Here is a 26,344-nt window from a genome sequence, read left to right as displayed (position 1 = left end):
GGAAGAGAAGGAGCCCTGCAGGGGACCCCAATAAACAGGCGGCTCTGAGAGCAACTGTAGGCTCAATCCTGCTGGAAATTTCAGGAGGACAATGTACAGAATGTCCTACCCAGGGGTGACCCAGGGCAACCTTCCCATCCAGCATCAGCCGAGGACTCCGGGGGTGTTAACTCTTCAGGAAGCCCTTCCTGTCTTGTGGGTGTCCCCATGGGCTCCCATGGTCAGAACAAAGCCCTCAGGCCATGTCACAGGGGTCCCCAATAAGCAACAGGGACCCTGTGGTGGTGACTATTCTCGTACGCCTCACTCCTTGAGCCCGTATTTGTATTTGTCCTGTGTGTCTTCCAGTGGTCTGTGCCCAGGGCTTGCAGGCAAAGGACAAGACGGGATCCAGTGACCCCTATGTCACTGTCCAGGTTGGGAAGACCAAGAAACGGACGAAAACCATCTATGGGAACCTGAACCCTGTGTGGGAGGAGAACTTCCACTTGTAAGTGCCTGGCTGAACCCCTGGCCGCCCAGGTGGACTCCCTGCCGGAGCAGCCGAAGGGGGCTCCAAGACCAGCCACCTGACCCCCGCCTCTGCCTCCCCCTCCCCCCCCCCCGCAGTGAATGTCACAACTCCTCAGACCGAATCAAGGTGCGTGTCTGGGACGAGGATGATGACATCAAATCCCGTGTGAAGCAGCGGTTTAAGAGGGAATCCGATGACTTCCTGGGACAGACGATCATCGAGGTGCGGACACTCAGCGGCGAGATGGACGTGTGGTACAACCTGGGTGAGCATGGGTGGTGTCCTGCAAGGGGACAGGGAGGGTGCCCCAGGGGGCCCAAGTGGGGAACCAGTGTCAGGAGGAGGTAGTCTAGGAGCCCAGTCTGATGGAGAAGGTAGGGTCTGTGTGTCCCATCTGGTGGGGGAATCAGGATCTGTGAGGCCCAGTCTGATGGGGGAGGAAGGGTCTTCTGTGAGGCCCGGTCCGATGGGGGAGGAAGGGTCTTCTGTGAGGCCCGGTCCGATGGGGGAGGAAGGGTCTTCTGTGAGGCCCGGTCCGATGGGGGAGGAAGGGTCTTCTGTGAGGCCCGGTCCGATGGGGGAGGAAGGGTCTTCTGTGAGGCCCGGTCCGATGGGGGAGGAAGGGTCTTCTGTGAGGCCCGGTCCGATGGGGGAGGAAGGGTCTTCTGTGAGGCCCGGTCCGATGGGGGAGGAAGGGTCTTCTGTGAGGCCCGGTCCGATGGGGGAGGAAGGGTCTTCTGTGAGGCCCGGTCCGATGGGGGAGGAAGGGTCTTCTGTGAGGCCCGGTCCGATGGGGGAGGAAGGGTCTTCTGTGAGGCCCGGTCCGATGGGGGAGGAAGGGTCTTCTGTGAGGCCCGGTCCGATGGGGGAGGAAGGGTCTTCTGTGAGGCCCGGTCCGATGGGGGAGGAAGGGTCTTCTGTGAGGCCCGGTCCGATGGGGGAGGAAGGGTCTTCTGTGAGGCCCGGTCCGATGGGGGAGGAAGGGTCTTCTGTGAGGCCCAGTCTGATGGGGGAGGAAGGGTCTTCTGTGAGGCCCAGTCTGATGGAGGCAGGAAGCAAAACCTGAGGATCCTAGTCTGAGGAGAGAGACACAGACCTAGGAATCCTATCTAAGATGAGTGGATGCTGGGGATCTTGATCTGATAGGGGAGGCAGGGCTGGGGAGCCCAGTCTGGGAGAGAAGGAGGGCCTAGGGCTCCTGGTTAAAGAGAAGATGCAGACTCGGGAATTTAATCTGCGCAAGGAAGCAGGGTGTGGAATCCTAGTTTGAAGGAAGAGACGGGGCCTAGGGAGTTCTAGGCTACTGGGAGAGGCACAAGCCCAGAGAGAGCCGATCTGAGAAGACATACCTGGGTCTTAACTTCAGGGTCATGACTCCTGGCCTACCGTCATGCACACATTAGAATATCCCAGGCCTACACTGGGAAGGTCTGATGCAGAGGTCCCCTTCTGTTCTGCAGACAAGCGGACTGACAAATCCGCCGTATCAGGTGCCATCCGGCTACACATCAGCGTGGAGATCAAAGGCGAAGAAAAGGTGGCCCCCTACCATGTCCAGTACACTTGTCTACACGAGGTGAGGCCCAACGCCCCTCCCTGCCTTCGCAGCTCACTGTGATCTCCTCCCATCCCTGACCACCCCAGCTCCACCTTCCTGTTTCCAGCCACACCATTCATACTCTCTGGGCCTCAAAGACCATCCCCCATGCCATTCCTACTGCCTGGAAAACTCCTCCCTATCCATCCAACTTCAGGGCCCCCTCCTTTGGGAAGCCCTCCTTGACCTCCAGGCAGACTCTCGCTACCCAGCTCCAGGTGTTTCGCCCGTCCCAGACCTGAACAGGGGGCTCCTGGAGATGACTCAGTTTTTGAGTGAATAAATGATTGGTTGAACGGACACATACATAATGGGTGGATAAAAGGATGGGCGGATGGACAGATGTGTGGTTGAACTATCGAAAGTATAGATGAGTGGATCTGGGGCGGTTGCACAGGCGGCTTGGTGGAAAGATGGATGGTGGATGAATGGATGGATGGGTGGATAAATGGATGGGTAGGTAAATAGATGATGGATGGTTGAAGGGGTGGATGGATGCATTGCTGGATAGACAGACTAAGTTGTGGGTAGATGTATGGGATGGACGGATGCGTGGTCGAATTATTAAAAGGGAGGATTCGCACATGGGGGAAGTTTTGGGTAGTTGAATGGGTTGGGTGGGTGGATGAGTGTATGAATGGTCAGGCAGACAGATGTTTAGATAGATGCTTGGACGGAAGGACAAACGGATAAATGTGTGAAAGGATAGAGGAGTACATAGGTAGATTTTGGAGTATTTGGATTGATGGATGAGTGAGTAGACAAGTGGATGGATGGGTAGATGAGTGGATGGACAGACAGACGGATGGTTGTGTGGTTGAATTGTCACAAGGACAGATGAGTGGATTGGTGAATTTTTTTGGTAATTGCGAGAGTTGATGGGTGATGGGTGGATGACGGCGTAGATGAATAAATCAGTGAATAAACAAACGGATGGATGATGTAAGCTGCCTCCAGCCTGGGGTCTCCGACCCCTTGTGCCTCATTGCACTCTTCACGATGCCTTCTCCCTCTCGGTGGCAGAACCTGTTCCACTTCGTGACAGACGTGCAGAACAATGGGGTTGTGAAGATCCCAGATGCCAAGGGTGATGACGCCTGGAAGGTTTACTATGATGAGACAGCCCAGGAGATTGTGGATGAATTTGCCATGCGCTACGGCGTCGAGTCCATCTACCAAGCCATGACGTGAGGCTGCAGGCTGGGGCGGACTTGAGGGCAAGGTGCAGGAAACCAGGGTGAGGGGGTTCCCTAGCAGACACTGGCAGATCTGGGGTGGAAGGGTTTTTGAGAGAAGGAGCCAGAGAGGACGTGGGTGTGGTGGGCATCCTGTAATCCCCTGGAGGTTAGGAAAGTGCAGTTTCTGGCAGCTAAAGTGACAGGGTGAGGGTCAGAGTTAGAGGCACAGAGGTAGGGCAACCCAGAGAGGAGACCGAGAGAAACTTGGGAGACACAATCAGGCAGAGGGAATGGTTTGAGGGGTCAGAGGGAGTCCCTCACAGATGCTGTCTTGGAGGCGTTCTGGGGGGAACACTGCCTGTCCTGGCTGGATGCCAAGCCCAATTCCTCCCACTCCCTCCCACCAGCCACTTTGCCTGCCTCTCCTCCAAGTACATGTGTCCCGGGGTGCCCGCCGTCATGAGCACCCTTCTCGCCAACATCAATGCCTACTACGCGCACACCACCGCCTCCACCAACGTGTCCGCCTCTGACCGCTTCGCTGCCTCCAACTTTGGGGTCAGTCCCGGGGACCGGGGCTGGGGGATGAGGGCGAGCCCAACCCTGTGCGGGTCGGACCCTGTGTGACTCCGTGGTCTCCAATCTGGACCTGACTTGCTCTGTGACTTTGCACCAGTCACTTGTCCTCTCTGAGCCTCAGTTTACCTCTCGTAGAATGGAAATGGATATTGTGAAGGCCCATTTCAATGATGGATGGGGTGCACTTAGTGTATAGTAAGCACTCAGCCTATATGGCAGCCACCTCGACCCCCATGTCCCTGCTTCGACCCCCCATGTCCCTGCTTCTGTCCATCCTCCTCCTCTGCCTCCTCAGAAAGAGCGCTTTGTCAAGCTTCTGGACCAGCTGCACAACTCCCTTCGGATCGACCTCTCCATGTATCGGGTGAGAAGTGCACCCATAATGACTTGCTTGCTCCTACACGTGTGTGCCTGGAAGGGAGAGCTCCCGGCAGGTGTGCACATGGGAGGACCCATCTTAACACGTGGAATGTGTTCCTTTGACATGTGTACACATAGATGGGCAGCACCTGCCCAACGTGCTTGGTGCATCCAACCAGCTCCCACCCTAGTTGCTTCAAGGTGTTCTCATGGACCCCCCCACCCACTTCCTGGAACTTGGGAGCTCTTGTATTTCCCCTAAAACACTCTACCCCGACCCAGCCTTCTTCATAATCCAACCTCTCTTCTCCCTCCCAACAGAATAACTTCCCAGCCAGCAGCCCAGAGAGACTCCAGGACCTCAAATCCACTGTGGACCTTCTCACCAGCATCACCTTCTTTCGGATGAAGGTAAGAAGGGGACCCGGTGCCATTAGCTCTCCAAGGGGGCATTCTCCAGGACTCTTAGCTCCTAACCGAGTAACATTTCTCTTGGAGAAATGTGCCCTTTCTCAGTGACCCTCTGCTTTCATCCTGCTACATTTCCTTAAGCTCATAGCTACTTGTAGCCATTTCCTGCATACCTCCTGTCCCAGCTATGCCCACTCGTGCCCGTCTCCCTCCCTCTAGGTGCAAGAACTCCAGAGCCCACCCCGAGCCAGCCAAGTGGTGAAAGATTGCGTGAAAGCCTGCCTCAACTCTACTTATGAGTACATCTTCAACAACTGTCATGAACTCTACAGCCGGGAATACCAGACAGATCCGGTGAGGACCCCAGATAAAGGAGAAAGGAATAGGGGATACCAACCAGGCCCTGACCAAGTTCCAGATCTTCCCCTTCTCAAGCGGTTTAACTGAGCCTCAGTATCTCCCTCTGTAAAATGAGGTCATAAACCCATATCTCAGGATTGAAGAGAAGATTTAATGAACTGCAACCTTTAGATAAAGTGTAGGTAAGTGCTTGGCACCTGATACACAATCGATGCTCAGTAAATTCAGTTTTAGCTAAATTTAGTTGAGTTAGGCATACAGTGTGCCTAGGATAGAATCACTGTTCTAAATGTTGAGTTGAATTGAATTTTTTGAGTAAAATTCAGTTTGGGCCGTTTCAAGTCAGTTTATTTGAGATCTTTTCATATGTGTTTATCTACACATATAACGTCCCAGGATTGTCAATAAGGTTTCAAGGAGCTCATGGCTTATTAGAAGGGAAAGGTGGATACATCGGAAATTCACAACCTAGGATGATTAGCCCTGGGGTGGAGGAATTGCAAGAGTCTGTGGGAGCTAAGGTGACCCCTACCTCACCTTGGGCTTCTGATACGAGATAAGATAAGCTGAATTTAGCCAGATTTTATTTCATCCCATTCATTTACAGTCCCTTGAGTTGAAATCAAGTCACTTTGAATTGAATTGGGTTGAGGTGCAGTGGATTAAATTGGGTTGAGTTTGGTTTAACTGTAAACTGTTCAAGCTTCATTTATTTCTTTTCAGGTGACTTAAAATTGCTCTTGGCTAATTAGTGAGCAGAACTGAGGGGGATTAAGCTGAGTTTCCTTGAGCAAAAATCCATTTTTTTTCCATTCAGTTGAACTGAAGTTATTCTCGACTGGGTTGAGTTGACCTGGGTTAGGATACGCTGGATTGTTGCCTTGGGTATAGTTGAGTTCAGATGAGTTGGGTTGAGTTGGGTTTGTTTCAGTTGAATTTAGCTGCGTCCATTTTCATTGACTGACTACAGTTGGATTGAGCTGGCCTGAGGATATTAGGTTGAGTTGAGTAGGTAGAGTTGGATTGGGATGACTTGGTTGAGTTGAATTAGATTAATTTAGGTTGGGTTGAGTTCAAGTCTATTTATTTCCATTATTTTGACTTAGGATGATGTTGCTCTTGGACGAGTTGATTAGGTTCAATCCAATTGAATTCATTTGAGTTTAATTCAATCCAGTTAAGTTTAATTCCACTCCACTCAGTGTAATTGGTCCAAGTTCAGTTTCACTGAATTAACTCTGAGAACCTCCATCTGTTAAGCTAAGTGGGCCTGATTGGCATTCATTTCAGTTCCATTTGGTTTCATGGGCTTCAGGTTTTTTCAACTAAATTCAGTTCTATTCAATTTTATGAGTTGAGTCTAATTAAGCTTTGTTGAGCTGCAGGGACATGAGCTCTGTTTAGACCAGTTTACAAGAGTTCAGTTCCTTTTCATGCAGTTTTCCCACTTGAACCACACACTATTAACAGGGCCCCTTCCTCACTAACCTCCTACCCCTCAATAATGAACTAACTGAGGCACCCACCCCCTGGACCCCTCTGGCCAATCTCTCCATTGCCCCTTCCAGGCTAAGAAAGGAGAGGTTCCCCCAGAGGAACAGGGACCCAGCATCAAGAACCTTGACTTCTGGTCCAAGCTGATCACTCTCATAGTGTCCATCATTGAGGAAGACAAGAATTCGTACACTCCCTGCCTCAACCAGTGAGTTGTGCATCCGTGCAGTTAATTATCTGCAGGTGTATGTTTATAGTGTGTGTGTGTGTGTGTGTGTGTACACAACTTTGTGTCTTATGTGTAAAGGTGATCATGTCTAATTACACATAAAATGATGTGTATGTGGAGGCAACTGTAGGTGTGGTTGTGCCTGAATGAAATATGGCATAATTTATAAACAGAAACATAAAACTGTGTGTTTGTACACAATCACTGGTATAATCGGATATGTATTTTGTACATGTTGATTTGTGTGAATAAAAATGTGTACATATGTATATGATAGTGTAGGCTCGTAAATAACAATAAGCAGTGTTGTTCAAGTATTTAATGTGTGTTAAATACTCTACCAAATGTTTAACATTTAAATTGCATTATATCTTGTGTGTGGATGTAATTCTGTGTATAGTTGTGGCCTATGGGTTTAAATGTGTATAGTATATATGCATACAATTGTGGAATGCACTTCAATATACAATACTGTATATTGTGTAATTGTGTGTGAATATGTACACAGTTTTATATGGATTTATGTATCTGTAGAGTTTTCATCTATGTTAGCTGAATGAACTGTTGTGTCTTATTTATCCCTGAGTGCTAGAGGGGCTCTTAACTCTGGTGTGCCAGTATCTCTTGGTTAGTTAGATATTCAGTTAAGATCAGGGATTTGGGATTGATGGACTGAAAGGTGGATGGATGTATGGGAAGATGGATGGAGATATGTATGACTGAATGGATGGATAGCTGATTGGATGGAGAGATGGATGGCTGTATGGAGAGATGGATGGGTGGATGGATGGATGGATGGAGGGAGGGAGGGATGGGAATATACTGAATGGATGAACAGGTTGATGAATGGATAGATTGGTGGAAGGATAAATGGGTAGATAAAGGAACGGATGGATAGCTGGTTGGATGGAGAGATGGATGGCTGTATGGAGAGATGGATGGATGGATGGATGGATGGATGAATGGATGGAGGGATGGGGATATACTGAATGGGTGAATAGGTTGATGAGTGGATACATTGGTAGAAGGATGAATGGGTAGATAAAGGAATGGATGGATAGCTGGTTGGATGGAGAGATGGATGGCTGTATGGAGAGATGGATGGATGGATGGATGGATGGATGGATGGATGGATGGATGTATGGATGCATAGAGAAATGGGTGAGTGGATAGACAAATGGGTGAGTGAATGGATGGGTAGAAAGATGGATGACTGGGTGAATGAGTGGATGGAGGGATGGAGAGATAGATGGATGGAGACTCAGGGAGAAGCAGGGCTTCGGTTCAGAGTCACTCAACAAGTCAGTGGCTTTGAGGGGGCTTGAATCCAGATCCCTCTGCCTGTCCTGCACTACCCTCTGGGTCAGAAAGCCAAAGCAGCCTGTGCCATCTTGCTTCCATCTGCCAAGGTTTCATACTTCCATGACCTTCACCAGGTTTCCCCAGGAGCTGAACGTGGGTAAAATCAGTGCTGAAGTGATGTGGAACCTGTTTGCCCAGGACATGAAGTATGCCATGGAGGGTAAGTACCCCCCCCCCCCACAATTCCCATGTCTGCCAGCCTGGCTACAGTAGGTAGCTGTGCCTCAGTATCCCCTCCAAGGCTGTGAGTGTCCTGGACCCTCAAGCTTGAGGTTGGACACCTGTGATGGCCAGAGCAGGTGCTGCCAAGACAGAAGGTGGAGACTTACCTGACTGAGCCACGTCCGTTCTCCCCCTACCAGAGCATGACAAGCATCGCCTGTGTAAGAGTGCTGACTACATGAACCTACACTTCAAGGTCAAGTGGCTATATAACGAGTATGTGGCAGAGCTTCCTGCCTTCAAGGACCGCGTGCCTGAGTACCCTGCGTAAGTCCCTTGCCCCAGGCCAGAACCGTAGTGCTGACAGCTAGACGGAGGCCCAGAGATGAGGGCTGACCTACTCAGGGTTCCCTAGGCATCAGGGTCACAGTGGGGTGCAAACCTAGTATTCTCTATTTTCAGCCATTAGACTATGGACTCCTATAGCCCAATTAATATTCATAAGTATCAGAAACTGCATTGAGCAGTCCTATGTGCCTTTTCTCATTTAATCCTTTTGACGATTCTATAAGATGGGAGCGTTATAATTCCCATTTTGTGGATGAGGAAATGGAGAGTTAAATGCCGAAGGACTTGCCCAAGGTGACATCCAATAAGTGACGGAGCCAGGATTTGAACTCTGGATGTCTGACTCACGGGCTGTGTTGGAGAGCAGGATGGTGGTCACCATTTACCGAGGACCTACTATACGTTGTGTCATTCACGCTCACAGCAGCACTGTGGGATAGATACTCCTCTGTTGTACAGGTAATGGGATCCCAGAGAGTAAATTCCCTTACCCATGGGTCGTTTATCTGAACCATGGTTCCTGCAAGTATGGGCCTTTCTCTGACAGTGGTCATGAGGTCCATTTCATGGCTGAAGTAACTGAGGCCTGGTGGGGTAGGGAAGCAGGGAGTAGCCCCCCACCGGAGGCCACAGGGTGAGTTCAAGGGAGAGGAGGACCTGCCCAAGTACCATCCAGAACCAGGCAAAGCAGAGGGCCAGGGGACAAGAGGTGGCAAGACCTCACTCCTGCTCTCTGTTCCAGGTGGTTTGAGCCCTTTGTCATCCAGTGGCTGGATGAGAATGAGGAGGTGTCCCGGGATTTCCTGCATGGGGCCCTGGAGCGAGACAAGAAGGATGGGGTGAGGAGACTGACCCATGACCAAGCCCCTAGTCTGCCCACAGTGGTCTTGCTCCCTCTGGGGTCCATTGGGATCCAATATGGAGGCAAAACTTGCCCTTGAGATGAAGCCAGTCTCTGAAAGGTGACTACTGTCTTCACCTTGTTCATGATTTTGAAAGTTTTTTGTTCACTCAACAAATGAAAGAGTTCGTGCAGCTGGAAGCCCCACTCTCTCTATCCATAGTCTCTGTGTCTGCCTCTAAGTCACCCTTCCACAGTGTCCATCTCACCCCAGGGCAGTTGGTCTCTGGCTTTCCCCATGAAGAGTGGGAGGGTTGGACTCTAGGGACTGTCTGGCTCTGACCCCTCTCTTCCCTGATGGCCTCCCCACCCCTGCAGTTCCAGCAGACCTCAGAGCACGCTCTGTTCTCCTGCTCCGTGGTGGACGTCTTCTCCCAGCTCAACCAGAGCTTTGAGATCATCAAGAAACTCGAGTGCCCTGACCCCCAGATCGTGGGGCACTACATGAGGCGCTTTGCCAAGGTGCGGGAGGGTGGGTGGGGTTGGGAATGGAGTCCAGGGGAGGGATGGGATTGGGATAGGGTCAAGATTGGGGTTGCACTTGAGATTGGGATTGCGGTCCAGGTCAGGGGCAGGGTTAAGATTAGGACTGAGGTCAAAGTTGGGGTTGGTGATATCAGTGGGATTGAAGTTGGGGTTGACATCAGTGTTGGAGTTGTGGTTGAGGACAGTGTTTAGGTTGAGGTTGAGGTTGAGGTCAGGGTTGTGGTTACAGTTGGAGTTGAATTTGGAGCTGGGGTCAGGGTTGAAGATGGGGTTGAAGTTGGGGTTGGGTTTAGGGTTACTATTGGGATTGAGATTCAATTTGGCATTGAGGTTGGAGTGAGTGTTGGGATTTACGTAGGATTTGGGTGGGTCTTGGGGTGAGTTTGGAAGTCAAGACCATCCAACTGGGTTTGAGGGTTCCAGCTAATTGGCTTTAAGCTGGGTTGAAGTTGAGGACTGCAAGTAAGAATTGGGATTCCATTTGGGGTTGAGTCGCGCTCATGCTTGGAGCTGGGTTAGTATGATGGTTGGTTGCTCTGTGAAAAAGCTGGCTCTACATAAAATAATCATCTTTACCTGGTGGTGTCTCCTCTTGGTTGTGATGGTCATCCTGGGTGGAGAATTCGCCCATCAAATGGGTCCATCTTGAGTGCTCATAGGGGTTTGGGTTCATCCCTGATCTCACTAGTGGCTCTTGATGGGCCTGCCTAACTCCAGCTCCTGTTCTTCCCCCACATCTGTATCCTCCCCAGACCATCAGTAATGTGCTCCTCCAGTATGCAGACATCATCTCCAAGGACTTCGCCTCTTACTGCTCCAAGGAGAAGGAGAAAGTGGTGACCTTTGGGGGTCCCTGTCCTGTCCCCTCCCATCCCCATTCTGTACCCCCAAGGGCTCATCCTTCCCTGGGCTCTGATACTTCTGTCTGTGTATGTCCAACTGTGTGTGTCCGTGTACCTGGCTGTGTGTGTCTGAGGGGATCTGGAGGTGAGGGCACGTGCCTTCAGTGTGTCAGTCTGGTTGTTGTGAATGAAGCCTTCAGGGTGTATGGACGTGAGCTTGCAAAGCTTTGAGACCACGTAGGAGAATATAGGTGTGTGACAAGAACTCTCCCCTTCCTGCTACTCCCAGAAGCCAGCCCCGCCCCAGGGGAGAAGCTATTTGAGCCCTGATTCCCCCTGCCAATCCCCAGAGACTGTCCTCCCCAACATTCCCAGGAATCTGATCCCAAGGCTGTCTTCCATTCTCAGATGACCCTATGGGACCCCAGCTTTCTCTGGACCCAGACCCTGAAACCATCCCAGGGTCCCCGGCAGTGGATGGGGGAGGCTCTGGGGAGGGATCCTGAGTCCTGAATCTCTGCTCTGTTTGCACCGCCAGCCCTGCATCCTCATGAACAACACGCAGCAGCTCCGAGTGCAGCTGGAGAAGATGTTCGAAGCCATGGGAGGAAAAGAGGTAAGGCGAGGCCTGGGCAGGGTCACCATCTCCCCTGTGTCCCTGCAGGCTGTTGATGAATTCCAGCTCAACCACTCCCTCAAACCCAAGCAAGAAGCTTCACAATCTGTGCCCGTTTCCTCCCCAGCCCTTTGGGATCTCTTTCCCCGGGTTGGATGGGCAAATGCCCCACTTAGGTGGATGCTCTGTAAACCTGATCTAATGTCCCTTCTCCCTCCTCAGCTGGATGCTGAGGCCAGTGACATCTTGAAGGAGCTCCAGGTGAAACTCAACAATGTCTTGGACGAGCTCAGCCGGGTGTTTGCTACCAGGTGGGGGCACCTCTAGGGCTGGGAGCAGACAAGAGGGGGGCAGCCCCCAGACCTCTGAGCCTGGGGCCTCCAGAGACTCAGCAGATGTAGTTAGTGGTGAAGACTTCAGGCTTGGAGTTAGACCTGAGTTCGATCCTGGCTTCCCACTTACTAGCTATATAGCCTTGGGTGAGTCCTTCAACCTCTCTGAACCTTACTTTACTTATCTATAAAGTGGGGGATGATAATAGTGCCTGGGTAGGACTGTGCAATGAAATAAACAACACAAGTAAATGTCTCAGCACAGTGCCCAATTCTGCTATTCCACACCATCCCCTCCCCTGCTCAGTGATATGCCATGCCTCCGTGATGCTTGGGATAAAACATCAAGGTCCACGGGTCAGCTTTTGAGGCCTCACCTGACCCTTTCTCTGGGAGGCCTGGAGAGCCTGGCCTGAGCTCCACCCCCTGTGCCCCCAGCTTCCAGCCACACATCGAGGAGTGTGTCAAGCAGATGGGTGACATCCTCAGCCAGGTGAAGGGCACGGGCAACGTGCCAGCCAGTGCCTGCAGCAGCGTGGCCCAGGATGCTGACAATGTGCTGCAACCCATCATGGACCTGCTGGACAGCAAGTGAGTCAGGCTGGGTGGACTGAGACGGCCAGGGGGTGGTCAGGGATGGGACCTCAGAAACCCAGGGCTGACCCGGAGGGGACACTAGGGGCATGTTTGCTGGGTGGTGGTTGGATGGTTTGGATGGGTGGGTGGAGGTATGAAGGATGGGAAGACGGGTGGGTAAATGATCGGAAGGACTGGTGAGTAAATATTTGTAAGGGTGAGTGGATGGTGGTTGGATGGGTGGATGGATGGATGGGTGGACGAATGGATCAATCGATTGAAATAAGGATAAGTGGATGGAAGTGTAGATGAGAGGATGGAAAGAAGGAAGGAAAGGAGATAGGAAGACGGATGGATGGATGGATGGACGAATGGATCAATCGATTGAAATAAGGATAAGTGGATGGAAGTGTAGATGAGAGGGTGGAAAGAAGGAAGGAAAGGAGATAGGAAGACGGATGGATGGATGGATGGACGAATGGATCAATCGATTGAAATAAGGATAAGTGGATGGAAGTGTAGATGAGAGGATGGAAAGAAGGAAGGAAAGGAGATAGGAAGACGGATGGATGGATGGATGGACGAATGGATCAATCGATTGAAATAAGGATAAGTGGATGGAAGTGTAGATGAGAGGGTGGAAAGAAGGAAGGAAAGGAGATAGGAAGGTGGATGGATGGATGGACGAATGGAACAATCGATTGAAATAAGTGGATGGAAGTGTAGATGAGAGGATGGAAAGAAGGAAGGAAAGGAGGTAGGAAGATGGATGGATGGATGGGTGGAAGGATGGTTGGGAGGGAAGGAGCCAGGGAGGAAGGGGGAAGGAAAAATATGGAGGGGTCATTAAAGGAAGTTGGGGGAGGGATAGTTGGATGGGTGGGTCAGTTGCTGGGTGGATCATAGTGGATTACCCTGTCTCCTTCAATCCCCATACATCCAATCACGGATTCTTTGTTGTTTTCCTTCCTTTTTTTTTGCCAAAAACCTTTTAAGTTTTATTTATTTATTTTAAGAGAGACAGAGACAGTGTGAGCAGGGGAGGGGTAGAGAGACAAGGAGAGAGAGAATTCCAAGCGGGCTCCACGCTGTCGGCACCGTGCCCGATGTGGAGCTCGAACTCACAAAACCATGAGATCGTGACCTGAGCCGAAATGGAGAGTCGGACGCTTAACTGACTGAGCTACCGAGGCGCCCCTGTTGTTTTCCCTCTTCCCATCGTTCCCCTTCCCTCTCTCCTGAGCATGGCCCCAGCCCCCTCACAGTCCCTAGTCTCCAGCCTTCCTATTAGTTTGCCCCCCACTCTGTTCTTTCCAACAGGAAAGTCTGGCTGTGTCTCTCTTGAACACTCCATGGCTCCCCACTGCCCTCATCCGAAGGCCCAGGCCTTCCTCCCAGGTGTTGAGTCCCCTTCCGGTCTGGCCCCTGCTGGCCTGTCCACCTGCCATTCACTCTTCACATGTATCATACACCATAGTTCCATCAGGCTGACCATCCAGGGGTCCCTGTAGAGGCTCTGTGCCCTCTGGTGGGTCCATGGAGTCCTTTCCCACATTTGTTGAGGGAAAGGGGCTCTGTGGGTTAAGGGCCAGCTGGGCTGTCTCTCAGATCTGCCCCTCACTTCCAGCCTGACTCTCTTTGCCAAAATCTGCGAGAAGACGGTGCTGAAGCGGGTGCTGAAGGAGTTATGGAAGCTGGTCATGAACACCATGGAGAAGACCATCGTCTTGCCACCCCTCACCGACCAGACGGTGAGGCCCACAGGGGATCCCTGGGCCACCTCCCCTGTGGGAGCCCAGAGAACTTGATGCCAAAGGCATTGGGGCTCAGAGGTCAGTGGGGCCATTCAAAGATCAGAGAGGTCATACACGGGTCAAAAGTCATCAAAGAGTCAAAGAGGTCATTCCTGGGTCAGATATATAAAAAGAGGTCAAGTAGAGTTAAGAGATGTCTAAGGGGACATAGAAGCCGCCCGTGGGTCAGGAGGGCTTACGAAGGTCAGAGGTCAGCCAGAAAATAAAGAGGTCAGTTTGGGGCTCATGGCCATCCATGGATCACACAGGGCATATGGGTCAGTGTGTTCATCGGAGGGCTCTTGGGGGGGTCAATCAAGAGACAAGGAGGGGAGACACCATGGACTTCAAAGATCAGAGACAGAGGGCTCCCAGAGGTCAATCAGAGGTCACAGAGAGCATCCAAGGTCAGAGAAGTCAAGCAGAGGTCAGCATTCATCCAGAGACCAGGGCGATGCCTCTGGAACCCTTCTGGGAACAGCCCAGAGATCGTGATCCCCAGGGATCAGGCTTCCAGGAGGGAGTGGGGGACCCGAGACCTCTGCAGTGGGGCGTGGTTGGGAGTGGGTTCCTCCCGGGAAGTGTGGGGGCCTGAGGACAGCAATGGCACACGGGTTCATGGCACAGCACAGAGTGAGAGGGCATTCCTGGGTGGACAGGAGGGGGGCTTGGGGAGGATGGGCAGGGCCACCAGGAGGCAACCCTGGTGGGGGAGGCTTCGGACCTCCGACCACCTGCCTGCCTCCTCTGGGCTGGGCAGGGGCACGGGGTCCGCCCCTCGGTGCCGTCTCCGCCCCCTCCCTGACCTTCCTGGGAGACTCATGGTGACTTATTCCCCCCTCCCCCACCGCCCCGCCCCCATCGCGGCTGACAGATGATCGTAAGTAGAGGCCCTTCTGTCCGTCTGTCTGTCCGTCCGCTCTGTGTCTGGACTCGGCCCACCGCGTGGCTGCACCCACCCCACCCAGCGCCCCCTCCTCACCCACCGGCCCCCCACCCACTGTCCCACCTCCCGCCTAGATGTGCCTGTGTCTGTCTGGGGCGGGGCATGGGGAGGGGGCGGGGCCTGGAGGGAGGGAGGCCACGCCCGCCCACCCCGCCCCGTTATAAGCAGAGAGGACCTACCTTCCGCCTCCCAAACCCCAAACCCCGAGCCCAGGACCTTCCCATCTGACCTCGTCCTTTAGTTGGAAACCACCCTTCCTCCCATATTCTCAGACTCCAGCAGGGTATCAGTCTCTCCCCGAAGCTAGAAGGAGGTTAAAAGTCGACGGAGTCGCTCTGACCTCCCCTTTGGGCTCTGAACTGCTAGCAGCCTCCCAAAATACAGGCCCTCGCCATCTGGGTCCCCACTCGAATGTTCAGTGCAGACCCTCCTGCCACCTCTGCCTTCCCAGCCCCACCCCACGACCACATGAATCCCGGGCACACGCCCAGGCACCCAGGTGGGAGGTAGCATCCGTGACTCTGTGTCAGGCCATCTTGGCGTCAAATCCCAGCCCAGCCACTCTCTCTGTGACCTTGGGAAGTCACTTCACCTCTCAACCTCCACTTCCTTGTCTGGAAAAAGGGGTTAACTGTAGTAACTCTGTTGAGGGTTGTGATGAGAACCAAATGGGATGATGCATTAAAGTGCTCATCTCCGTGACTAGCTTAGGCTGTGTGGTCACTAAAATTAGAGCTAATATTATTGTTGGCGGAGGCAATATGTAGACACATAGGAGGGCAGAGATCTCCCTTTGTGGGCAAGACAGGTCGTCGTAAGATGTCACCTGTCCAAAGTTCGCACATACTCGTACTCGTCTCACTTCTTGGTGGCTGCAGTCTGGATCTTTGGCTGTAACCACTTGGTGGCAGCAAGGAGCTAAGGGGAGTCACTCCGTCCCCGCTAAAGAGAGGGGTGGGGGGCATGAACAGGGGAGAGGGGCTGAGGGAGAGAGAGAGACAGAATCCCACGCAGGCTCCACACTCAGCACAGAGCCCGGTGTGGGGCTTGATCCTATGACCCCGGGATCATGACCTGAGCCGAAACCAAGAGTCAGACACTCAATCGACTAAGCCACCCAGGGGGCCAGGGATTCACATTTATTGATGATTCCTTGTATGCCAGACCTCATAGCTGATGTTACAGGCCACCTTCGTGACAACCCTTTGAGTGAGGTGGATATTATTGTTCCTATTTTGCAGATGAGGGAAGCTGAGGCTCAGAGAGGAGAAGTCACTTGCTCAAGGCCACGTAGTAAATGTAGGCCAGAGTCAGGTTTCAAATTCAGGTCTGTCTGAATTTGGAGCCCATTTGTTCTCCTGTTGACCCAAGAAACAAGATCCTCATATATACAGTAAACGTAAATGGGTTATATTTTGGCAGTGACTTCTTTCTCTCTGGCTCTGTATTGCTGTTTTTCCTCTCTTTCTCTTCCCTGTCTCTCTGACTCTCTTACAGCCTTTAAGAGTTGATCATTGAGGCACACACACATGCAACCCAGCCATCAGCCCCTTGTGCGGTATAAGATGCCCCTTACCTCCTGTCCCCATGAGTATGTATGTGATCACCCTGGGTTCCCACCCCACATGGCTTGCCAGGTTGATCACCCTGTGACATTGTCTCTGCAGGGCACCCTCTTGAGAAAACATGGCAAGGGATTAGAAAAGGTAATGAGGGCCTCATCTGTGCTGAGGTCCTGAGCTCTGGGGTCCGAGTGTGTGCGTGTGCGTGTGTGTGTTCATTGGCATGGGCAGGAAGGTCAGCTGGGGATCACAGGTAAAAGGCAGGTGTCTTAACCAACTCCCACACAACCAGAAGTCAGAGACGAGCTGATTCTTCAGGGACATGGCTTGGAGTCTGGGTGCACGTGTGGGCAAATGTGTACACAAACGTATGCAAACAGCTCCCTCCCTCTCATAACAAGACCCAGAGAGCTTATCTCAGCGCTGGGTTCCGCGGAAATTCTGTGGCTTCAAGAAGGGCCCCAGACGCTGCACCGCGGCCCTCGACCGAGACATGCCTTGTTGTTCATGTAGATTTTGTTGTTGTTCTAACGGGTGTTTGCTGTAAGGAGACGGGAGCTGTGGCAGCACACGAACAGTTGCCCTTGCTGTGCAATTCACGCAGGAACTGTCATCCCTGTGAGCGCACACGAGGGGTCTCTGCTACATGAACATGGGTTGTAGGGCTTCCCTACTCACTCATGTAGCCCTTTTGGGGGGCACCATTTACATGCAAGTGCATCCGTGTGGGGGTGAGAGTGTGTGGGTTGATGTGTGTGACTGTGCACACGTGTGCAAGCGTTTGGGAGTGCACGTGTGTATTTTAGTGTGTGAGCTCTGTGTGTGTGTGTGTGTGTGTGTGTGTGTTGTATGCTGATCCAGGTGTGTGTGTATGAGGGGGCATAAACTCTCTGCACCTGCGTGGATGTGCTTGGGTGCGTTTCTCTACACTGAGGGAACTTGTGGTACCTAGAAGTACGTTTCTTTGAGAGCCAGGGTTCCCAGGGAAGAGTCCTGGGAGTTGGGGGAGGAGAGAAACCCAAGCCCTTTCTCTTCTCTCCTCCTCCCCAAGGCGCCTCATCCCTGGGCAGGCTGTCCCCAGGTGACGGGCTGGTTCTAGCCTCCTGGCTAGTCCGGGCGTCTAGCCCCCCAGCTCCCAGTGGGAGACGAGGGAAGGTGCCTAGCTGAGGAGGGGGCCCAGCGTTAAACCCAGGAGCTGGGGTGGGGGGGGGGAGGGCAGCTTGTGGGCCGGGGAGTGGAACTGTGCTTTCAGGGGGCAGGGAAACCCCAGTGAACACCCTCCCATCAGCCGCCCAAACTCTGACCTCCGCCTGATTCTCTCCACAGGGCAGGGTGAAATTGCCAAGCCACTCAGATGTAAGACCAGCCCGTCACTGTCTGTCTGGCTCCCACCCCCTCCCCCCCTCCCCACCCCGTGCCTCCTTCCACCTCTGTGGTCTGTGCCGTCTCGGGGGGCGCACTGTGAACCCACCCGTGGTCTCTTCTTCCTTTGTCTGTCTGGTTTGCTCGCGAGGGGCAGCGGGCGGGGGGGGGAGGCAGGAGGGGAGGAGAGGGTGGCAGGGGGAACCAAGGACCAGACGGCTGGGCTCCTGAGTCACTGTACCTCATGACAGCCTCCGGTCATCACAGACAAGGAATGAAAACAGCTCCCATCGGCCAGCTGGTCGACCCTCCACACGATTCCAAAGATCCCAGCTATGAATGGCCCTCCTCCCTGCCTCGCCCTGCTCAGGACCCCGGACCATCCCAGGGCCCAGTAAACGCAGGACTCATTACCTCATTGACACTTCGGCCTCCCCCATCCCCCAAGCTAGCGTAGGTGCCCCTGTTAACCAGGGAAGGAAACTGAGGCCCAGAAAGGGCCGGGGACATGCCGCAGGTCACCCAGCACAGCGATCGGAGGTGGCAGGACCATTGCCCCCAGCACTGCACATGACCTTGAGACCAAATGATAATAACAGCGAACAAAGACAGATTGAGCCCCAGCTAAGCCGTGAAGTGGATACGATGTCCCCCAACTAGATGGGAAGGCTCAGAGAGGTTAAGTGACTTGCCCAGGACCACACAGCAGAGCTGGGATTTGAACCCAGGCCCACCCGGCTCATCGGGGCCATAACCAGGACGCCATCTTGCTGGCGTCTGTTTTGGGTGGGGTGGGGGATGGGTACCGAGGTGTGTGTGGGTGGGGAGGATTCTTCCCTTTACAAGGTCAGATAACAGCCACCCAGATTATTGGGGAAATTCGCCCACACAGGGAATGGGCCCAGGGAGGGGGCGGGGAAGCCTGGGGGCGGGGGTCACTAGAGCCCATCCCCTAGTTTTCTCAAAACCCCCTGACTTCGGGCTAGCAAGCCCATCCCATACCGACAAACACCATCTACGGCTCCCTACACCCACGGCCCCTCGCTGCCCATTCTGTCGTCTCTGTCCCACAAACCTGGGGTCCTGAGGGAGGCGAGAGGGTGGGTAGTGCGCCCACACTGGGATTTGCAAGGACAAAGTCACCACCTCCTCCTCAGCGCTTTCCGAGGGGGAAGCTCCAGGCCTCTGTCCCTGGGACACAACCATTGCCCTGCCCAGAGCCTCTGGACAAAAACTAAGATCGTGTCCCGGGCTGGGGTGTCAGTAAGGCTGTGGGGATTGGTCTGGAGGACCCCCACGCTCACCTTGGCTGTGACTGTTGTTACCTGCAGGGAACCCAGATGATCTTCAATGCAGCCAAAGAACTGGGTCAGCTGTCTAAGCTCAAGGTGAGGCCAGGGGTGGGGGCAGGAGATTGGGGTGGGGAAGCTTCCTGGGGGGAGAGGTCCCAGAATGGTGACATGCTCAAGGGACAGAAACCCTGCTCAGACTGACGGAAGCATAATTGATTTGCTCCACTGTGTTGCAAAGATGTGCAAAGTTCGGCTTCAGATACAGCTTGATCAAGGGTACACGTCGTTTATTCAACGAATATTGAGCCCCTGTTGTGTGCCACTCACACGCTAGGCACCAGGGACATCGTGATGAAAAGACAGACCCACTCTCCCAACTCCTCAGAGTTTTACAGGGATGAGGCCCATAGACAGGCAGATCCCTAAGGTGGGTCTGCCCACCCGGGCCCTCTCTCCGTCCATCCAGGACCACATGGTACGAGAAGAAGCCAAGAGCTTGACCCCGAAGCAGTGTGCAGTAGTTGAGCTGGCCCTGGACACCATCAAGGTGAGAGTTGCCACCCCTGTGTCATCCCAGGGGGAGCAGGCAGAGCGTGTGACTTAGGCTTGAACCCACCTCAATGTATCCAATTTACAAACACCCCCTGCTGACTCTTCTGTCAGCTCCAGGCTGGCTGAGGGCGGGGCCCCGAGGAGCCCTAGGTTCAGGGGGGACAGCCCCAGCTCTGTGGGGTCAGGGCCGGGTAGAAGGGAGGATGGGAATTGAGGGAGCCCGGGAACGGAGAAGCGAGGGCTTTCTGAAAGAAGGCATGTGGGAGGTGGGTCTTGGGGAATGCGTAGGAGTTCGCAAGGCAAAGCAAACAAAGCATTGCAGGCAGAGGACCAGCCCGTGCAAGAACACTGTGGTCTCCATGACACAAAAAGCATGAAAATTACTCTAGAAGACATTTTTTGCTGCAACAGAGAATTATAGTGAAACAGGGTTCGCAACACAGTAAGGAGGGTGGTCAGGGAAAGCTCCTCGAGACCTTACCCAGAGGAAGACCACCATGGCAAAATGGGGGTGTTTGAAGTGGGGGGGGGGACTCCCCATCAGTGAGCACAGTAAGTGCAAAGACCCCGAGGCAGGTACGTTCTGGGGAAGACATTTGGAGAGAAGCCTGGGAGGTTGCAGGGTTGGGGCCACAGAGGCTTGGGGAGAGGCGGGAGGCATGGGTATTAACTTTGAGAGTGCTGGAAGCCCACCCGTGGATTTAGGACAGGGTTGGAGGTCGGGGAGTGGAGAGCACGACTTGGGTGTTTTGAGGGCCCCCAGGCCATCCGGGGCGCGTCACCACCGGAGGGCAGCGGAGTTGGGGAGGGCGGATTGGGGCTGCCCAAGTGGTCTCACCTCTCCCCACCCCGTCCTCCACAGCAATACTTCCACGCAGGTGGCGTGGGCCTCAAGAAGACCTTCCTGGAGAAGAGCCCAGACCTGCAGTCCCTGCGCTACGCCCTGTCCCTCTACACGCAGGCCACCGACCTGCTCATCAAGACCTTCGTGCAGACGCAATCGGCCCAGGGTAAGCGGCGGCCTAGCGCGCGGCGACCCAGCCCCCACCCAGCGAGGCTGCCACTGACTCGCCTCTGTGACGTCACGGCCCGGGGCAACTGACCAGCTCCCGGCGCTCGCGAGCTCCGTGAGGTCACCGGGCCAGTGAGGGATCAACAACTCGTGGGGGCGGGACTTCTGACGTCACTGGGCCAGGAGGTGATTGGCATTTCCTGGGGGAAAATCTATGACCTCACGGGGCCAGGAGGGGATTGAAAGCTGTGGGGCGGGACCTCTTTGAAAGGCCAGGACCAGGGAGCGACTGAAAGCACCAAGGGACGCGGCTTTGAAGGGCAGGGTCCAGGGGGTGGTTGACATTTAGGGGCGGGGGGAGGCGGGGCAGATGACGTCACGCGGCAAAGGAATGATTGGCTGTCCCGGGGATGGGCGGGGCCCCGACCTGGAGGAGTGGACGGAGAGGGGGTTTCCATTTCTCAAGTTCTCGCTTTGTCTCTCTCTCTCTCTCTCTCCTCTTGTCTCTGTCTCCTGTCCCTCTCTGAGTTCCCACACAGCAGCTGGGGCTGAGGGGAGCAGGACTCCAGGGTCCTAGTTCCCCTCCCTGAGGACCCGCCCTTTTCAAAACGGGCCCTAAGACCGGGGAGAGATGTTTGGCCGCTGACCCAGGCTTAGCTCCGGCAGGGGGGTAGGAGGGAGAGTTGCCCGCAAGCCGGAAGCTGGGGTGAGGGGAGCGGCCCCCTTCCCCTCCAGTCAGCCCAGGGCCCGGGGCGCTCCCTGGGCGTCAGGCCTCTGTGCTCAGCTTCGTGCCCAGTCCAAGCTGCTGCTTTTAGTGTCCCTGGTGTCCCCCCCCCCCCCCCCCCCCCCCGGAGCGGGAGGCTGTCTGTCCGTCCGTCTGCAGCTGACGTTTCTCTCTCTCTTGTTTCTCCTCCCTCTCACTCGCCGCCCCCTCTCCGCGCCTCCCCTGCTCCCCGCCACGTACACTCTCGCCCTCCATCCTCGCCTCTCGCTCGCTCGTCTCTCCCCCCACCCCTCCCTTCCCTCCTTTCTCCACCTTCCCCCGTGATTAGTCCATGGTGGAAAAGGGACTAGGTTTACCCTTAGTGAAGACATTTATCCTGAGAAGGGTACGTGCCTCCGCCGCCCGCCGCCCGCCCGGTGCCCGGTGCCTGCGCCCCTCCCGGCCCCGGCTAGTAAAAGGCCCGTCCTTCCGCCTCCCCGGCCCGCCGGGCCCCGTCCAGGCCGGACCGGCTGTGGGGGCCTAGGTGGATGAGGGGGAAGGACGGCTTGCTGGTTCCACGTGGGGAAGGAGAAGCGATTCGAGTCGGAATCCGCTTCTTCCTAGGTGCATCTCTTAAGCCAGATCCCGGTCCCCCGGACAGCGCCTGCACGGTTAAGAGTGGGCTCAGATCCCAGTGAGCTATGATCCCAGCTCCGCCATTTGGGCGGGCCGGACGCCTGCAGGGAGCATGTCGCCTCCCTGAGCCTCAGCTTTCTCATCTGTGAAATGGGAACCGTCAGGGGCCCTAATTCATAAGACTGTTTTTAGGATTAGATGAATTAAATGTAGAGAAGTTCCTGACCTGTCATACATGCAGTAGCTCCCAGCGAGTGTATTGTTGTTACTTTTATTATTAATTAATTAATTAATTAATATTATTACTGATGTCATTCTTCCAAGCATAGCAAACTAACAGTTTTCAGGCTCTGACTCTGGGCCAGCGCTTGTGCCAAGAAGCATTTCTCAGGGATTTTTGAAAAGATTTCTCCCAATTGCCCCCCAGGATGGTCCATCATTCCACAGATGAGGAAGCTGAGTCTCAAAGGAGATTAAGCCACTTGCCCAAGGAACCTTCCCCGACGGGAAGATACTCGGGGAGGGATGGGATTGGGGTACGCACAGGGAAGCCCCAGAAAGACCCTTCCCCTTGGAGCCAGCAAACTACGGGATGGGGGCGCCCAGCACTGCCCTCCTCCCCCTTCTTACTAGCTTTGGCCATGGTCTGACCCCTCACCCCACCCACCATTGCCCAACTACCCCCCCTGGCACCCTCAGTCTGGCCCGGATTGAGCTTGCTGTGAAGCATCAGCCTTGGGGGGTGGGGGAGGTGAGGCTGAGCATGTGACTGGTGGGGGGAGGGGGGACCGAAGCCTGAAATGACAAGGAAGGTGGCCTGGGGTGGGCAGCAAAGATGGGGGTGGTGCACGCCCCAGCAGTGGGGTGATGGGGGTCTCCAGGCCTCTCTGCCCCCTGAGCCTCAGTCACTTCCTACCCAATGCCAGGTAACCCGGATTAACCTTGGGCGCCCACCCCTGACTCTCCCTTTCCTCCCCCATGCATGGGGCGCTCAAGGTGTGGGGAGCTTCCTGAGGGGCAGGGGAGGGGCCTGGTGGGGGTGCTGGCGGTCACAGGTTTCAGGCCCCACAGGATGCCCTTTCCAGAGCCACAGAGAGAGGGACGGGACAGAGAGTGTTAAGCTGCTCCTTCAATGACCCCCATCGGAACCAATCAGTCAGGGCATTCCTGGTAGCTAGAAATAGAGGCAGACTGGGGAATTTGTGGGCCTGGAACCGAAAGATTAAGGGTTACGCTGACACCAATAATAGCTGAATCCAGAGCCTCTAACAATGTCTTTGGTCACTGGTCTCTGTTGAGACATCTGTGACGTAGGCCTTCCCCCCACTGGGCAGAGACAGCCTTGCTAGCTTAGCACCGAAGAGTCTTTCCTCAGAGTTGCAGCCAAAGTCCCAGAGCTAACTCTGATTGGCCCAGCGTGGGTCACATGACCATTCCGGAGCCAATCACTGCAACTGTGGGCAGGGAATGCCCTGGGCAGCCATGGTTCATTTAGCCATACCAAGATCTAAGGTGGGTGTGGGGGTATTTCTCAATGGAAACTTGAGATTCTCTATTGAAAAGAGGAATGGCATTGAGGGAGGGAGAGAAAAGATAGCCTGCAAGCTGTCGCCTCAGAAGAAGTGAGGACTCTGGGTCGGGTCGGGTTATCGCAGTGTTTTGGAGAAGCAGCGAGGGAGCCCATGTGGCTGGAGCAGAGTTAGCGAGGGTGAGAGTGGAGCGAAACGAGGCAGGCCAGGGAATAGCGAGGACACATTGGGAGCGACCTCGCAGATCACAAAAAGGACTTCGATCATTTCAGAGTGAGACGGAAGGCCATGGAAAGCTTTTGAGCAGAGGAGGGAAGTGACCTAACTTAATAGGATTTCTCTGGCCGGTGTACTGAGAAAAGAGGATTCAGAAGGGGGCTACTGCAATAGTCCAGGCATGTGATGGTGGGGGATGGGACGGGATGGAGGCTAAGGAGGTGGGACAGATTCTCTGGTGTATTCAGCTAGTGTACAGGATGGGAACCCGAAGAGTCTGGCACTGTGACAACCCAAAGGAGAAAATGAAACCCGGGCAGCTAGGGGGTCAGGTGTTGCCAGGATGAGTTTCGACCAGACGGCAATCACTGGCCTGAGAAAAATGGGGGGCAGGTGCGTTAAACTCAGAGACGTTAAGAGATCCGCCTGAGACCCTACAGCAAGGCAGTGAAGGGGCAGAACCCAGCGTTCTTGGCCTCCTAAGACCACGTGCCATCCCAGCCCCACCCTCAGTGCCAACCCTGTCAGGGCTGATGGCCCAGTGCCGCCAGCACATGGTGGGTGGGAGGTGGTCCAGGTCCCTTAAGTGGGTGGGAGGAATGGAGCTCACGCCAAGCATCCTCCCCTACCCCGCCCAGGCTCGGGTGTGGAAGACCCTGTGGGTGAAGTTTCAGTCCACGTCGAGCTCTTCACTCATCCGGGAACCGGGGAGCACAAGGTCACTGTGAAAGGTGAGTGGTCTGAGTTGGGAGGGAGAGTGCCCTCTCCAGGATTCGCTAGTCCTATGACAGAAACCGCCCTCAGACGAGCTTAATCAAGAAAAATAGTTGTTATTTAAAAAAAAAAAAAATTTCATAAAACTAAACAATTCCAGAAATAAAGCTCTTTCAGGCATGGCTGGATCCAGGGGTACAAACAGTGTGATGGGACTGAATTCCACTTTCTCCATCCCTCCTCTGCTCTGCCTTCTTTTTGTTGGCTTTTATTTATTTATTTATTATTTATTTATTTATTTATTTATTTATTTTTAGATTAAAACAGACTCGGTTGTTTTAACCAAGGCCTAAAATACCACTGGTTTAAACAAGATAGAATGAGGGGTGCCTGGGTGGCTCAGTCCGTTAAGCGTCTGACTTCGGCTCAGGTCATGACCTCACGGTCCGTGAGTTAGAGCCCCACGTGGGGCTCTGTGCTGAGGGCTCGGAGCCTGGAGCCTGCTTCGGATTCTGTGCCTCTCTCTCTCTCTCTCTCTCTCTCTGCCTCTCCCCTGCTTGCACACTCTCTCTCTCTCTCTCTCTCTCTCAAAAATCAATAAACATTACAAAAAATTTTAAACAAAACAGAATGCGATTTTCTCTAACTCCGAGGACAATCAGCCCGGAGCTGACGTGGAGGTTTTCCAGTGTTGGGGATCCCTACCTTCTCTGATTCCACTTACATCTCTAATGTTTTCCTCCTCCCCACCAGCATCCCAGCCTGCAGCTAGGAGAAGGAGAACGTGTAGCGCATTCTCCCGGCCCTTTAAGCCCCAACCTGAAAGTTGTACACATCACTTCCTCTCCCGTTTCGCCGGCTGGAACTTCGTCACATGGCCGCACTTAGCTGTAGGAATATTGCGGGGACTGGGGCTTTTCAGACAGGCGTTGAAAACCACAGCTGCGTAGAGAGGACCCTGACAGTCTTACCCTCTACTTCCCCCCCGACAGTGGTGGCGGCCAATGACCTCAAGTGGCAGACTTCTGGCATTTTCCGGCCATTCATCGAGGTCAACATCATCGGGCCCCAGCTCAGCGACAAGAAACGCAAGTTTGCGACCAAATCCAAGAACAACAGCTGGGCCCCCAAGTACAACGAGAGCTTCCAGTTGTGAGTCTAAGGCTGGTTGGGGGATCACGGGGAGGGGCCATCTGCTGCGTGAATTTCAGGGCCCGCTAGGCCAGAGGGAAGTCTGGTGGGCCAGTGGTATCTGGGTGCAGGAAGGAGAGGGGTCGTATCCTAGGTGAGGGCCCGGGGAAGCGAGGCGCCTTGGTGCAGGAGTGACGCTGGCGAGGGGATGGGGGTAACCACTTTGGGAGACAGGCAGTTCCCAGGGGAGGCAGTGAATGTGATATAACATGTTGATGAAGGCTTGTGAAGAGGAAGGGAAGTTTGAGCAGAGGGGGCATGTTGGGCAGGGTCATTTCTGGGGTTGGAGACTCAGGTCTGGTTAAGGGCCATGAGCGATCATGATGAGGCAAGGAACGTGTGGGTGAGGGTCTCAGGGCCATGGGGGCAGGTGTCCTGGAGTCAGCAGTGAGCCTTGTCAGGGCTGCTGGGGCAGGTCAGGAGGAGTCTGCATTGGGGGACAGGAGTGGACCGTGGTCCAGGGCATGGGGATGCCCGTCAAGTGGGTGG

General features: G+C 54.1%; 1 protein-coding gene across 1 annotated transcript in view; it reads left to right on the top strand.

Moving 5' to 3' along the window:
* Positions 1-26,344, top strand: part of UNC13A (unc-13 homolog A) — a 60,983-nt gene that overhangs the window by 32,106 nt on the left and 2,533 nt on the right. Inside the window, exons 18-44 of the mRNA XM_053897142.1 lie at positions 349-490; positions 610-779; positions 1,975-2,090; positions 3,135-3,298; positions 3,697-3,847; positions 4,164-4,232; positions 4,550-4,639; positions 4,859-4,993; positions 6,568-6,701; positions 8,159-8,244; positions 8,447-8,573; positions 9,337-9,433; positions 9,814-9,957; positions 10,734-10,817; positions 11,362-11,439; positions 11,662-11,750; positions 12,210-12,362; positions 13,975-14,098; positions 15,015-15,020; positions 16,754-16,792; positions 17,975-18,004; positions 19,342-19,398; positions 19,769-19,849; positions 20,717-20,864; positions 21,919-21,975; positions 24,589-24,681; positions 25,657-25,816. Coding sequence (XP_053753117.1) covers positions 349-490; positions 610-779; positions 1,975-2,090; positions 3,135-3,298; positions 3,697-3,847; positions 4,164-4,232; positions 4,550-4,639; positions 4,859-4,993; positions 6,568-6,701; positions 8,159-8,244; positions 8,447-8,573; positions 9,337-9,433; positions 9,814-9,957; positions 10,734-10,817; positions 11,362-11,439; positions 11,662-11,750; positions 12,210-12,362; positions 13,975-14,098; positions 15,015-15,020; positions 16,754-16,792; positions 17,975-18,004; positions 19,342-19,398; positions 19,769-19,849; positions 20,717-20,864; positions 21,919-21,975; positions 24,589-24,681; positions 25,657-25,816 — 2,824 coding nt within the window. The remainder of the gene's footprint in view (positions 1-348; positions 491-609; positions 780-1,974; positions 2,091-3,134; positions 3,299-3,696; positions 3,848-4,163; positions 4,233-4,549; positions 4,640-4,858; positions 4,994-6,567; positions 6,702-8,158; positions 8,245-8,446; positions 8,574-9,336; positions 9,434-9,813; positions 9,958-10,733; positions 10,818-11,361; positions 11,440-11,661; positions 11,751-12,209; positions 12,363-13,974; positions 14,099-15,014; positions 15,021-16,753; positions 16,793-17,974; positions 18,005-19,341; positions 19,399-19,768; positions 19,850-20,716; positions 20,865-21,918; positions 21,976-24,588; positions 24,682-25,656; positions 25,817-26,344) is intronic.

The sequence above is a fragment of the Panthera pardus genome, unplaced genomic scaffold (genome assembly GCF_024362965.1).
Source record: "Panthera pardus isolate Hobbes unplaced genomic scaffold, ASM2436296v1 HiC_scaffold_8, whole genome shotgun sequence".
Taxonomy (NCBI): domain Eukaryota; kingdom Metazoa; phylum Chordata; class Mammalia; order Carnivora; family Felidae; genus Panthera; species Panthera pardus.
The sequence above is the reverse complement of the archived record's forward strand: the minus strand, read 5'-3'. Positions and strand labels throughout refer to the sequence as shown.